The sequence below is a fragment of the Coffea arabica genome, chromosome 3c (genome assembly GCF_036785885.1).
Source record: "Coffea arabica cultivar ET-39 chromosome 3c, Coffea Arabica ET-39 HiFi, whole genome shotgun sequence".
NCBI classification, from domain to species: domain Eukaryota; kingdom Viridiplantae; phylum Streptophyta; class Magnoliopsida; order Gentianales; family Rubiaceae; genus Coffea; species Coffea arabica.
Window position 1 is genome coordinate 40,956,140 of NC_092314.1, and position 15,392 is coordinate 40,971,531.

Consider the following 15,392-nt stretch of genomic DNA (forward strand, 5'->3'; position numbering starts at 1 on the left):
TTAGTCTGGATGTAATTGAATTTTCCTTGTAATTGGTGGCCCTCCTCCAGGATCCACATGGCCATTGAGTGCAACTTTTTTCCTAAATTTTCTCTCCATTTTTACCTCATGAATTGCTTTCATCCTATAGGACTTGTTCGCAGCAACTTTGAATCTACCCCTACAAGCAAACTTAGAAAATTCTTGCACAGAGGGATTAGTGGTATACATAGCAAACACAGAATGAGAGTTAACAGGATGTTTCATTGTATCAAAAATGTTAAAGTGGACTATTTCTCCATCAAATTCCATCGTGAGAGTACCCTTACTAACATCAATTTTAGTCTGGGCAGTACTCAAAAATGGTCTTCCTAATATAATGGGTGATGGATTTGGGGCACTTCTATCATCCATGTAAAGCACGTAAAAATCAGCAGGAAAAATTAATCCATCTACTTGCACTAAAACATCCTCAACTATCCCATCCGGATAAGCACATGTACGATCAGCCAATTGAATTATTATCCCCGTTTCTTTTAAAGGTCCTAAATTTAGGGAATCATAGATTGACTTAGGCATCACATTAATAGAAGCCCCTAAATCTATCATGGCATTTTTGATACTAGAATGGCCAATCTTACAGGGGATAGCAAACATACCTGGATCTCCGCATTTGGGTGGGAGTTTCCTTTGAAGTACAGCTGATACATTCTCTCCTACCATCACTCTTTCATCACCCCTTAGCTTTCTTTTGTTAACGCACAAGTCTTTCAAGAACTTTGCGTACTTGGGTACCTGCTTGATCGCGTCCAATAGGGGAATGTTTACTTGAATTTTGCGGAACACATCCAGGATTTCTTTTTCCTTTTCTGCCCTCTTTGTCTTTTCCAACCTGCAAGGAAAAGGAGCTATATTAGATTTAATAGGGATCGAAGGAATAGATGTTACCTTAGGCTCTTCGCGAATGCGCCCTTCCTCTTCAATCTCCTTTTCTATCTCCTCCTCACTTTTGCTTTTCGAATTTTTCACTTTAGGCCCTTCCAACTCCTTACCACTCCTCAGCGTCATGGCGCTTACATTCCTGGGATTTTCCTCGGGCTGCGATGGCAGTTTCCCATAAACGTGGGACTCCAAGCGGTTAATGGCAGTTGCCAGTTGACTTATTCGAGCGTCTTGGTCCTTCTTGTCCGCTTTGATCTCCTGATGAAGGCTTTTGATTAGGTCCTCCAAGGAGCTTCCTGAATTGGAGGATGAGGGTTGAGATTTTGGTTGCCAAGGCTGGTGGAATCCTGGTGGACGATTCGGGAATGAACCTTGTTGCCTGTTCCCATAACTGAGGTTGGGATGGTCTCTCCAACCGGGGTTGTATGTGTTGGAATACGGGTCATACTGCCTGCGGGGCGCGGGCACGCCTCCGGCCATATTTATCTGTTCCGCCCCGTCCTCTTGCAAAATGGGGCACAAATCCGTGCAGTGGTTCATGCTAGTACAGATTCCACACACCTTTGCTCGCGGTGTGTCTCTCATGGCCAATTGCCTGACAGCAGACGTCAACTCTGACAGTTGCTGCTGGATGGATGACGTCTCTGCCTCATTGACTCTACGGGTAGGATTGCTATCACGGAAGCCGAACTGCTGAGAGTTTTCTGCCATGGCTTCAATAAGGTCCCACGCTTCCCTCGGTGTCTTGTTCGCCAGGGCTCCTCCACTCGCAGCATCAATAATACTCCTGTCAGTTGACTGGAGTCCCTCATAGAAGTACTGGATCAACAGTTGTTCACTAATCTGATGCTGTGGGCATCTAGCGCACAACTTGGTGAACCTTTCCCAAAAATCGTACAATGACTCCCCGGAGTATTGCTTGATGCTGCAAATCTCCTTCCTCAAACTTGCAGCCCGGGATGCGGGGAAAAATTTCTCCAAGAATTTCTTTTTCAATTGTGCCCACGTGGTGATACTACCTGCAGGCAGGTAGTATAACCAATCCTTCGCTGCATCCTTGAGAGAGAAGGGGAAGGCCATCAGTCTTATTTGCTCCTCAGTGACCCCAGGAGGTTTCATGCTAGAGCAAACTACTTCGAATTCCTGGACATGTTTGTGGGGTTCTTCACCAGAAAGACCATGGAACGAAGGCAGGAGCTGAATCAACCCCGATTTCAGCTCGAAAGAGGTATTTTCAGCCAAAGTTGGGAACGTGATGCACAAGGGCTGATGAGTCAGGTCTGGGGTAGCCAACTCCCTTAATGTCTGAGTGTTGGCCATGCTAAATTCGTCTTCTGTTGACTCGTTTGCAGTAGATAAATGCCTTTCTTTTTGTCTCTTGGTCTCTTGCCTCCGCCTACGCGCTGCTTTCTCAACTTCAGGATCGTATACCAAGTCACCTGTGCGAGAAAAACGGGGCATAAACTAGCAAAAGTACCAAGAAAAAGAAAAATAAAATAAAACAAAATAAAAACTGAATTCAAGAAGAAGCAAATAATTCAAACGCCAGTCCCCGGCAGCGGCGCCAAAAATTGACAGGTGCCGAACCTGTGCAATAATAATAATAAATAAATCCTAACTACCACTTGAAACAGTTAGTAATCAATTCGAGTACTGGAGCAGGGACTCTAGGTGTGCAATGGGTTACTTGATTCACCCTGTTCCCGAAGAGTTTGCTTAATCCGATATACCTGAATTAATTATTTAACTGAGCTCCCTAACTAGTAGACAGTGGTAAGCAGGGTCGTCTCCTCAGGGACTGGAGAGATACTTGTTTCTTTTCAAATCAAGATTAATGGGGGGGGGTTTTGGTATCAAAAGCCAACGGAACAAATTAAACGCAGAAAATAATTAATTAAAAGAAATAACTAAGAGAAACTCTAGCCAAGGGTATACTTCAGAAATGGTTCATGCACTGATCATTGATGCAAAAATAATTCCAACCTTCATTAATAGATTGGTTCTAGTTGTCTCGCACGCGCTAAACAACCAACCCTTCCTTAATTTATCGATAGCTAAGGTACGACCGTTAGCTATTTCTCTAACCCAAAAACAACCCTAGGTACGACCGTAGGATTCAATTTCTAGATCGCATTAGTAATTAGAAAGGCCCAATCCTGACTAACAAACACGCTACGAGGGTTCATTCAAGCCAGATCAAATATTCCCCTGACACAAATCCAATTGTGCCAGTTGCCACTGGAATAGAAATAACGAACAATTACGGATTCAATTACCCCTATATAGCAAAATAGCCTATATAAACAATTAATTATTGCGCACTAATCAATCATACATAAGGCTATAACACTTAGAAACAGGAAATATATAAATATTAATAAATGGAGGAAATAGTTAAAATAAATTCGATCTCACAGTAATTTCTGAACCAAATCGTTAATTATCCCTTGACTAGAATTGGAGAATTAGCCCTCCATTAATGGGAGTACGCGGCGCGTGGAGTTTGGGGAGGTTTGCAGAGCGCTTTTCCTTCGCTTCGGTCAGCCCAGAGGAAAACGCAAGGAAGCTTTTCTATTGCTGCCAATTTTCCTCTCAAGCACACGTCGGATGGACTCCCAATTTTCTTGTCAAAATCGAGTAAAGAGGGAACCCACCAAGTCAACAATGGCGGCTGCACTTTGTTTTCTTTCTTTTGTATTTTTGTGTTATGCAAACATACGAGAAGCCATTTCAATTGTTCAATTTCATTCCAAAAGCTCATGAAAAATTCACTCTACCACCAAGTCAACAAAAGTGGCTGATGTTGCTGCCTTCCCTCTGCCAAGATGCGGCGCACCGTGTCCTTCCCAAAAACAAAACAAAGAAAGAACTCTCCTAACCTAAGCCGCGCCGGAAGATGAAATACAAATTGTTACTTCTTAAAAATTGCAGCCAGACTCCCTAGACATATATTAAAATAAAATCTATTACAATTAGGTTCTTCAGCTTCTCGAACGGGCCCCCACGTCCGATGAATCTTCTAAAAGTTAAATTTGAGCACTTTTCAGCAACCATTCCTGCAATTAGCACCAAAACAAAATATCAGTAGAATCCATCCAATTAGCGAAAATATTTAGTCAATTAACTGTGCAATAATGCCCAAAATACTCACTAAAATGCAACCTATCACTTATGATCCATTAAGAGCCTCTTACCATAATTTTGTACTTTTCTTTCTGACTCATCTCAACTCCTTGTCTTTTAAAACCTGTTAATTCACCTATATTAAATTAAAGTTCTATAACCAGTCATATTATAGCTTACACTTAACCTAATGTTACATACAAAGTACTTTATGAACCGTAAAGGTTTTGATTTCCTTTCAAATACAGTTATTTCGTAGTGGTATATCCTCTTAGACATTATGAAATGGCATTGAAAAGTAAGACATCTTTGTTACTTGCGGAGGACTGAAATAGATGATCGTGCATGACTGATCAAGTACAAGATACCATCTTACATGTATATTTAATTTGGTTGTCATACATTGATGCCAGTCACACTTAAGGATTAGAAAGTTTGTCTTGTGTGTACTGTTCACTTTGGTCCCTTATTGATATTTCTTGATCTTATCCTTGTACTAAACTAAAAAGTGTGCCAAAAAAGCCTTACTGCTCTTCTCATCTTATTAGAGCTTGCTGGAGGGCAGTTTACTCCTATGGGAGCTTGATGGAGAGTGAAGCTCATTTTATTATGATCACTTCTTCTAGATGAAAGAAGACTCTGGAAGCAGAAATCATAGATAAATAGTAATATTAGCTTACTTTTTTGGTTGTCTAACTTCAGCACTCCATGTCCCAAAACCATTAACACAATAGGTTAACAGTGCTACAAAATTTATTATCTACTTTGACTTCTATTACCATTAGCAAAATTGGTAATTTGGTATACTTTTCCTAGCCTTTGTACAAATACAATGCTCATTCATTGCAGGCAAGGCTCTATTGGATTAGAGGCATACCAAAACTTCTAGATAGAAGTCAAAAGCTATGGTACCATTCCTGCCCCCACTGCTACAAATACATCAGAGCAAGGCCAGATTGTGAGATCACCTGCACTTCATGCTACCAGTGCATCCGTCTCACTCCACGGTAACCATATACCTTAATCTAATATTAACAACCACTGCTGCCAAAAAGCTTCTAATAACATGAACCCAAATACAGCTGCAGACTAACAGTGCAAATTAGTGATATGAGTGGTGCTATAACTCTTGACCTGAGTGGTGGTGATGCTGAACAACTCCTCCCATTTTGCATAAATGACATCCAAAAGCAAGAGCAGTAGGTACATTCGAACTCAAAACTACTTTGCAACATTCTGCTCACTTCAAATAAATACTTAAAGTCTCTATTCTTCCTACAGGGAAATGTCCAGTACGCCACTATAGCATATTTCATCAAGTAGAAAAACTTAATTTGCTTGGTCAAGAAATCAAATACAATCCACAGTTCCAGGAGCTCAGAAAAGTACAATGCCATAGTTGACCATATCAACAATGCTACTGCAGAAGAAAACTATGTCATCAGCAAATATATCACCAACTACAAAGCTACAGCATCCACTTGGGGAGCAGCACAAGAAGAACATTCCAAAAAGAACGTTACCGACATGGCTGAAGATATGGCAATAGAAAAAGTTGACAGCATAATGGAAGGAGACACACAAAGCAAAGGAGTGGATCAACTTAGTCCTTCTAACACAGAAGATAAGAAGAAAAAGGCAGCAGTTGCAGCAGCCCCAATGAAACTCAGAGTCAGCCCCACTAAAAAACACCGCACCCAAATTGCCAAAGCCCATCCTTGAAGTTATATCCTTTGCGAATGGATCTTCACTATTCCTAAGTACTACTACTTTAACAGACAATCTTGGCTGAACTTTTCCTTTATCTGTTCTATGTAAATAGAAGTATCTAAAATAAGACTGTTTCAAATTAGGCTAAGTGCAAGGTGGTCTATTATACCTTCTTACAAAAGGAGCCACTGAGCACTTAATCTAAATCTGAAACTATCATTGGGCCTATATCCCTGTGCGTATGGTCATGAACTCAAACATTCTGATCTAAGCTATGGTTTTTTATAATACTATGGTGTGGTTCTCTATTATTTTCGTATTGCTTCTCAGTTACAACTTCCATCTTTTCTCTCTTCACTGTTCTTATACTTGTATGGAATTTGTAAGGATGTTTGCAACTGGTGAGACCTATCTAACCTTCGTAAAGAGTGGACCCACAGGCACCCCACTCCAGCGCATTGCGCGGGCCTCCCCCCTAGTATCAGCTATAAGATATTCTTGTCATTTAAATAAAAAACTGTATTTTGCTGGAGAGAGAAAAGAAAAATTCGGGTCACCTGCAAGCAATTTCATATTTTGGGACTTGCCTGTATTATGTACATCGTACTTGGTTTACCAATGGTTTTCAGAAACGATACTCATAACTTCTTCACTGAAAAAATTTTCAGACTTAAATCATAGCTTCTTCATTCCATAAAAATTAAATGTAGTTCCTTTACTAACGTACTACTCAGTTACAAATTTAACATCTTTAATTTCTCTGAAGTAAGAGTTTGCGTGACACTATTAAGTGGTTCTCGAGCACGCAACATTTGGGGAAAAATTAAAGTTAAATTAGTAAAGAATAAATGTATCCTTGTTGACCAATATGAATTAGTAATAAATTAGCTCATGCAGATTTTGTCTCGATTTCACCAATATGAATTGATGGTAATAAATCAGCTGATGCAGATTTTTTCCTGATTTGCACATCAATTGTCAACGCTAGGATTGGTTCAAGTACATTATTAAAAAGAAAAAGGAAAGGGAAAGATTAGAAAGAAAGAAACACAGAAAGGGTGGGTACACATGAAACAAAGTTAAAGATTTTTTCCAACAACTTCACCTGGAACGTGGAATTCCAACTCCTCCAATGAAAACCATATTTGCAGAATGCAAGAGAAACAAAATTAAACATTAGAAAAATTTCTCAGCTAATAGCAAAACATTTTTTCTTCTTGTTTTATTACTCACAGCAACTAAATATTATCCTCTCTCTCAAAAAGTTTCATTGGGTAATTTATTTCAGGGTAAATTACTAACAACCCTTCTATAGTTTAATCTATTGCCACCTAATCTCCCTAATATTTCAAAATATCAATTTCACCCCTCTATAGTTTCATGTAAACTGAAAATTTAATGAAAAATAGCCTATGTAACGATATTAGTTGAAATACCAATAGATCCCTTATTTAAATGCTAAATTAAATGACAATTTAACCGCACTTTATAAAATGATAAGAGAATTATGTGAATAAATACAAAAATCATAGGACTAAAGTGGATATTTTTGCAGACCATAGGGAGGGTGCAACGAATATTATGATTTTACCACACGCTTTTTTAGAATGTATGTAGTCTAATCACCATAATTGATTATGTTTTTCATCCATTTTTCGCTTTACGTAAAATCATTAAAAGGGTTTATATGATTGTTTTGAAATCTTAGAGATCATCTGATAGTATGCAAAATCATAGGGAAATTATATATAATTTACCTTTTATTTTGTGGGAAATGTTACTATATTTTTTTTGTTTAATTTTACTGAAAATACTACTAACTAAAACAATGCAATTTAATTTCGTCATGCAATAGCAGTTATACTTTCATTTAAAGTCTAGATGGCTAACTCAATGAGCATCCTTAAGTATACTCCGAACCACGAAAGATGTACAACAAACTACTGAATTGTACAAAAATCCAACTGTACCAATTCCAATCCCATAGGTTACTTAGAGTTGAAACTTGAAAATTAGCAATTGCAATCACAACATTGTGCAAATTACCTAAAATTCTAAAATCATTCAACTCTACCATTATATAGTTTCCATCTAATTTACACAAAATTCCGTTCCTTAACCTTGAATCATGCAATTAGCCTCCAAAAGCCGAACCTTTTTCTCCATCTCTCTCGATTACTTCCAACAGCACCAAATCAAGACTTCCAGTTCCAATTATCATAAATGGAAAGCTGGGTAGAGTTTAAAAGTTAAGGATTTGATAGATGGATGACTCCTCCATCTTATAAAATTTAGTTTTATATAAAAGTGTTGAATTTTTTTTTTTTATGGTAGTGTGTTTGTTTGTTTGATTATGAAGGGTCGCTAATTGCTTGAGAATGTGGTTTGTGCTGACTCTACTTGATATTTGAAGTTTTTTTTTTTATGTGTTTTGTATCTTTTTGACATGTGATTACACTTGTTTTACTCTCTGGACTAATTCATTTAGTTTACTATATGTCAAGAGCATGTAATCTATCACGTCTAACATTTGTTTCATAATATAATCTTATGTGCATTTTATCATCTTATAGTGTCAAATGCTTGTGAGTTTCTTATGTCCAGAATCACACTCATAAGAGCATGTCCTCGTGTATAGCATTTGTTTGATTTCCATGCGAGCAACAAAAAAGAAAAGACAAACAATATTTTTCAGCAGAGTTTGCAAAGAAATTGAAAAAATTTGTGAGTAATCAAGAACAAATTTTAATCGCAAATCTGGAGTTTCCTAGCAACGTGAGGTTAACATTAATATCGAGGTATAAATGCCCCCAAACGAAAAAGGAATTTAGCCCCCAAATTGAGATACATTGTACTTTAGTTACGTTGGTGTTATTGTTATAGGCTCTAAGACATGATTACATGGCTATATAATAGGTCCAAAAATTCTTTTGAGGCAAAAAGCTATGACTGTTTAAAATCTAGGGATAATATCAGAAACCTCCCCTGAAATTTCTGACAATTTCACTAAACTCCACTGAGATTTGAAAAATTACACCTACCTCTCTTGATTTAATAGTTTTAGTAACAAAACTTTTTTTTTTTAGTGTAAGCGGAAGAACTCGAACCCGAGACCTCTTGCTTACACTCCCTCCCCCCGTACCACCCAACCCAACCCTCTCCCCCTTAGTAACAAGACCTTAAAATAATATTGACTTGATCAAATTTTTAAATGAATACCCAAAAATGCGCTTGTGTAATGAGTTTTAATTTATTTTTCTATACAATTATAAGATTATCTAGTATAATTTTAAGCAAAAGTTGCCAAAATTTTCATGTCTATACTTACTATTTGATAAATAACTATAATAATAATTTTATCACTATGATAGGATATTTTTGATGGTATTTTTTGATGGATTTAGATTTATAAGATAGAAAAGAAAGTGTTGAAATAATTTATTTAGAATTTATGAATTTTTTGACTAGTGGAATTATCATAATTTAGTAATTATTTTGGGCCATTTATTTTTTATTTATTATTAATTATAATACCAAAAAATAGAAAACAAAGATAAGCAAAAACCTTAGATTACATATAAGTTAACTCGTCAAAAAAAAAATCACTAGTTCAATATTTGATTACAATAGAAACTAAGGTAATAGCGGCAACTCTATAGTTTTATTGGCAAAAAATTTAAAAAAAAAGGAATAAGAAGGAAAAAGAATGAAAAAATAATTTTAAAAGTCATTCTAAATATAAGCATACTAAACAAGGGAATTTCATTAAAATATTTAAGGGTGGCATTGTCATTTTGAATGACAATAGAGGTATGTATAATTTTTAAACTTTAAGGAAGCTAAATAAAATTGTTAAAAACCTCAAGGGAGGTTTCTATAATTATCCCTAAAATCTATACATGGCTACTACTCAACTAGCGGCTAGCGCCACTGTTGAAGGATTATGTTAGGCCTTGACAACTTGATCCGCTTCAATTATTAATAGATCGCAATTTTATCATTTATTTTATAATTATTTTCCTCCTATTATCTCAACAAATGCGCATTAATTGACAGATTCTATTCACTTTTGACATTTGTACTGATAGCAGAGAATTGGAATAAAACATGGTAAAAGGATGCAAATTCCTTGCTATATTTGCTGGTTGATGCGGGATATCCAGCACTGCAAAGTGTGGTCACAAAAGCTGCCAACCGATGAAATTCCCTGACTATACGTTTTCGGTCAACATGGGATCCACAGGATCAATCCTTATGGCAATTAGTAAAAGAGTTCTAAGTGGTAGTAGGAAACAAGAGAGTAAGTGAATTCTTTTTCCTTATCTAGTGGAAAAAGTGCGGCAGACTTGGAGTCAATTTAGGACGCCTCCTTTTTCTTCTTTTGGTAGGTTTTCAAAAAGGCAATCAAGAGCCATAAGAGACGGACTTGACTTTTTCTTGTTTTATTCTTGTTCCATCGGGTGGACAATCTGAAGCATGAGACATTAGTCAATCTTTTTGACTTTGTCATTTTTCTTCCTCTTATTCAATCAAATTATATCATTTAAATTGAGGACGATGCATTCAATGAATATCTCTACAATGTTCCGTGAGATTGTTCCATCGGAGATGACCTAAATCTCTTTTTCTATTCAAGGAACAACGGAGGATTTAGTTCAACTTAAATTGTGAAATCGAATTGATTTTACTTTTTTCTATTATTTTCTAGTATTCGTATATTTCCTGTTTTTATGTTCTTATGGTTGTTATATTATTCAATTATCCTGGGCTCGGATTTTAGATTAATTCGATAACCTAAAACCAATTAGAGTAATTAAATACATAATTGTTTAATTATTCTAAATTAGTGGTAACTGGTATGATTGGATTTGTGTCAGGAAAATATACGGGTTAATTTGAAACAACCCTCGTAGCGTGTTGTTTGGTTAAAATAGGATTTCCCTAATTCGTAAGGCAATTGGGAAATTGAATCCTATGGTCATACCTAAGGTTATTTCGCAATAAGGATAATAGCTAACGGTCGTACATTGGCTATCGATAATTAAGGAGAAACTAACTGTCATCGCTTGTTTGACAATTATAACTTGTTTATCAGCTTATAAATGGAATTATTCTTGCATCGATGATCAATTAGGAGAATCATATCCAGAGTTGCTTCTTGACTAAAGCTTGTCTAATATTATTTGCACCTTTATAATTTGTCATTTAATTTCTATCTATTTGTTACCTTCAAGTGGCATAGCTTATTGTTAGTTTTTGTAAAATTCCCCCACATCCTGAACTCTAGAAGAAATTAATTTCACCAAGTCCTTGAGAATTTGACCTTGCTTGCCACTAGATACAAAATTTGCATTCAATTTGAACAGGAATTTATTATTACACAGGCTCGACAACCCGTCAATTATATCACTTCTTACCTAGAAAAAAAACAACAGATGGAAATATAAAGTAGTGTAAAATACACAAAACCTCTTATAATATCGTTGAAAGTCAGTACACCTCTCTATTTTATCAAAATATGCACAAGACATCTTCATGGTTCACATTGGCATGAAATTTGACCTACAAGTATAATAATCCATTGTAGTGTGTGTGGGGAGGGAGTAGAAACAATGGAGCACATGTTTTTTAACTGGCCAATAGCTCAAACTGTATGGAAAATAGCACCAGTAAGATGAGAAGGATTGCATGATTTGCAAAATAATATGTGGAGATGGTGGGAAGCAGTGAACCAAGCAGAGGCAATGACAAAAGGAAAGGAAAGAATCAACCTAATAGTGAACATACTATGGCAGATATGGAAAGCAAGGAATAGGACCCGGTTCGAACAACAAAAAGGAGAGGCAAGAGAAATAATTGGGAAGGCACAACAAGAGTGGGTTGAATATGATGAGGTTACAGGGAGACAAAAAAAGGAAAATGAGGGAGAAGTAGGGTCTGGCCAGCAAGGAAGAATAAGAGAACCACCAAGGGAAGGAGTCATCAGAATCTGTACTGATGCTGCGATAAGTTCAAAATTGGTCAGAACAGGAAAATAGATAATAGCAAGGAAATGGACAAGGGAGATTTTGAGAGCGAAAGGAGTAAGGGAGATAAAGCTTGGAGAAGCACTAATGGAAGAAACCTTAACCATTAGGATGGCTCTCCAAATGGCAAGACAAGCAGGTTGGGGAAAGATAGAAGTGCTATCAGATTGTAAAGCCGCAGTTGACATGCTATTCAGCAACAATGTACAGGATGATCATATACCAACCATTTGGGAAGACATTGAGGGCCTAATGAAAGGTTTTGCACATTGCACAGTTTCTTTTGTACCTAGATCAGCTAATATAGGAAGTCATAGGCTACAAAATTTGCAACAAGGCTAGTTAATGACATTGATTGGGAAAATAACTTCCCAACTTGGCTAGTAGAGGCAGCCGACAATGACTGGAGGGCTGAGTCTTTCTTTTGTAATTTAGCCCTTGTAGTATCAAGTGAATATATATAAAATGATATCTAACGTTTGTTGAAAAAAAAAAGTAGTTATGTCACTTGCAAGAGGTGTAAATCTTTACAGGATTTAAAAAAATATATAATCAATTGAGGGGCTTAATGGCACTTTGTTTTAAAAAAAATTTTTAAATTTGAGAAAACTATAAATTGAGGAGTCAATACAATTCTAAAAGGTGGGTTGTCTTTCCTAGCCAAATCATTTCTCTTTCCACTTCTTCGAGTTTTCTTTTTCTTCAAATCCAGCTTGCTAAACTAATGGCCAATATCCATCACCACTTTCCACCATAAAACTTCCATAAACTTACCCCTCAAAATCCTTTGAATAGTTTTATTCTAGAATAGGGATGGCAATGGGGGCGAGCACCCGCCTCGTGGGGGGTCATTGGGGCGGGGGCGGGGGGAATTTTTTCCCCCCATTTACAAATGGGGCGGGGGCGGGGGAGTATACTCCCGCCACACCCCCCGGCCCGCCACCCGTGATAGGTTGCAATTTTATTATTTATTTTATTATTAATTTCCTCTATTACCTGATTTGATGTGGATGAATTATTAGATTCTACTCATTTTTCATAATTTGCATTTATTTCAAGGAGTAGAACGAAAATACCACAACCAAGGCCAATTTGACAGTCATTAGGAAAGAATTCAAATGAAAGGCATACAGGGGCATTTTGGGAACAAAAGAGACGCAAGCCCTTTTTAGGCAATTTCACCGAAGTTTTCCTTTTCCTGGTGTGGGCCGCCGCACAGAGGCATCATAAAGTAGCAATTAGAATGGGAATTGAGAGGGCAAAGGACTAGCATTAGCTTTTTGGCTTTTCTCTAGTAGTTTTTCCTTCTTCGTAATTAGGACCTTTAGCTTAGCTTTCCGTTTGACTTTTCCTTCGTGGCTTTGAGTAGTAATGCTCCCTGTTATGTCAGGAGCAATAAAAAGATTCCATCAGACTCTGTGACTTTCGTTTCCCTTTCATTTGTTCAGACGAATTGAGTTTTCCTAAATGCAGACAATGGCAGCGATTCTTGCTTCAGTTTTGTATGGGTTATCCTCATCAACAATGAGCTAAACCCCTTTGTCTAGTCAAGAGACAACGGAGGCTCTGGTTCGCCTAAAAATTGTGAGATCGATTTAATTTTATCTTTTCCTTTTATTTATTGGTATTCGCATATTCCTTGATTGCAGTACTTATGATTATTTAAATAATTGATTGTCTTGGATCGGATAATTAGTTAACTTGATAATCTATTGTCAATTAGGGCATTAAATCCGTAATTGTTTAATTGCCTTGAATTAGCGACAACTGGCACAAGTAGATTTGTGTCAGGGGAATACGCGGGCTAATCTGAAATAACCCTGGTAGTGTGTTATTTGGTTAAAATAGAGCTCCTCTAATACGTAAGGCAATTGGGGAATTAAATCTTACGGGTGTACTTAGGATTATTTCTCAATTAGAGCAGTGATTAACGGGCGTACCTTAATCACTGACACAGTAAGAAGAGGTTGACTGTCATCGCTTGTTTGGCAGTTATAACCTATTTATTAGTAAATAATTGGAATTGGCTTTGTATCGATGATCAATTAGGTAAACCATTGCTGAAGTTATTTCTTGGCTAGAACCTTAGTTATCATTAATTTGACTTTAGTAAATTGTTATTTAATTTTTAGTAGTTTCTTGGATTTTATTTGAATTTATTTAATTGTCACCCCTTGATACAAAAACGCCCCCTGGTCACTGTAAATTTGAAAAAAAACAGTTACTCCCAATCCCTGTGGATTCGACCCTGTTTATCACTACTACAAAAATTAACTTTAGTTGAACAGGTTTTAATTATTGTACAGGCTCGACACCTGTCAATTTTTGGCGCCCTTGCCTGGGACTGGCGTTAATTATTTGTTTCTTTTTAAATTCTTTTTTGTTCTAATTTTCTGATGCTTTTCGAGTGTATGTCTCGTTCTTCTCGCATAGGTGAATTAATTTTTGATCCCGAGATAGAGAAAACTGCATGTAGAACAAGAAAAGAGACCAGGCAACTCAGAGAAGAGCACTCAAGTGCTGCATCTCAAAGTCCTGAGCCAGAAGTTGACCCAACAGATTCGTTTGGTGACACTTCGAGTGACTTTGATCAAGAGGAAGTCGCTATGGCTAATGCACGAATATTAAGGGAGTTGGCTGCTCCTAATTTAAATCAGTAACCTTTGTGCATCACTTTTCCAACTTTAAATGATAACAATCCATTCGAATTAAAATCTGATCTAATTCATCTTTTACCATCTTTTTATGGTTTACCAGGTGAGGAGCCTTATAAGCACTTGCAGGAGTTTGATGTCATGTGCAACAGTATGACGCCCCCGGGGATCACAGAAGAATAGATTAAAATAAGAACATTCCCTTTCTCCTTGAAGGATTCGGTAAAAGATTGGTTGTACTACCTACCTCCATGTAGTATTACCACGTGGGACCAACTAAAAAAAAGTTCTTAAACAAGTACTTTCCCACATCTCGAGCTGCAAGTCTAAAAAAGGAGATCTGTGATATCAAGCAGCACCCAGAGGAGTCGCTTTACGACTACTGGGAGCGGTTCAAGAAGTTGTACATCAAGTGCCCCCAGCACCAAATAAGTGAGCAGTTGCTCATACAATATTTTTATGAGGGGCTACTCTTCAGAGACAAGAGTATAATTAATGCTACAAGTGGAGGAGCACTGGTGAATAAGACCCCTCGAGCAGCGTGAGAGCTAATTGAAGGAATGACGGAGAATTTGCAGCAATTTGGTACGAGGGAGGATGTCCCGATACGCAAGGTGAATGAGGTAGAGACATCCTCTATCCAACAACAGCTGACTGAGTTGACTTCTTTTGTTAGGCAACTGGCTGTAGGAAATGCATCTCAAGCCAAGGTGTGCAGAATTGTAGTGGTATGGGTCACTCCACAGAGATGTGCCCAATGATTCAAGAGAAAAGTGCAGATCAAGTGAACATGGCTGGTCACGCGCCCGCGCCAAGAAAGGCCTATGACCCGTACTCAAATACGTATAATCCGGGATGGAGGGACCATCCCAACCTCAGCTATGGAGGGAACAGGCAGTCCAACTTTGTGCCGAATAGACAACAAGGGTACCAGCAGTAGTACCAACCCCGACCACCT

General features: G+C 37.4%; 1 protein-coding gene and 1 non-coding gene across 2 annotated transcripts; both read right to left on the minus strand.

Moving 5' to 3' along the window:
- LOC113735953 (uncharacterized) lies at positions 1 to 2,382 on the minus strand. Its single transcript, XM_027262913.2, has 3 exons — positions 928 to 2,382; positions 639 to 774; positions 1 to 524 (listed from the first exon to the last, which is right to left on the minus strand). The coding sequence occupies exons 1-3, from the start codon at positions 2,380 to 2,382 to the stop codon at positions 1 to 3; spliced, it is 2,115 nt and encodes a 704-aa protein (XP_027118714.2).
- A 12,375-nt stretch (positions 2,383 to 14,757) lies between these two features.
- On the minus strand, positions 14,758 to 14,864 carry LOC113736169 (small nucleolar RNA R71). Its single transcript, XR_003459657.1, has one exon. It is a non-coding gene; the product is annotated as a small nucleolar RNA R71 (small nucleolar RNA).
- Between the last annotated feature and the right edge of the window lie 528 nt (positions 14,865 to 15,392).

Excerpts from the sequence above, each read along its gene's own strand:
- LOC113735953 (XM_027262913.2), bottom strand. The coding sequence starts at position 2,382 with ATGCCCCGTTTTTCTCGCACAGGTGACTTGGTATACGATCCTGAAGTT. Across the intron at positions 775-927 it reads GCATTCGCGAAGAGCCTAAG|GTACCCAAGTACGCAAAGTT; the intron begins GTAACATCTATT and ends GCGATCAAGCAG. Across the intron at positions 525-638 it reads ACCCAAATGCGGAGATCCAG|GACCTTTAAAAGAAACGGGG; the intron begins GTATGTTTGCTA and ends CCCTAAATTTAG.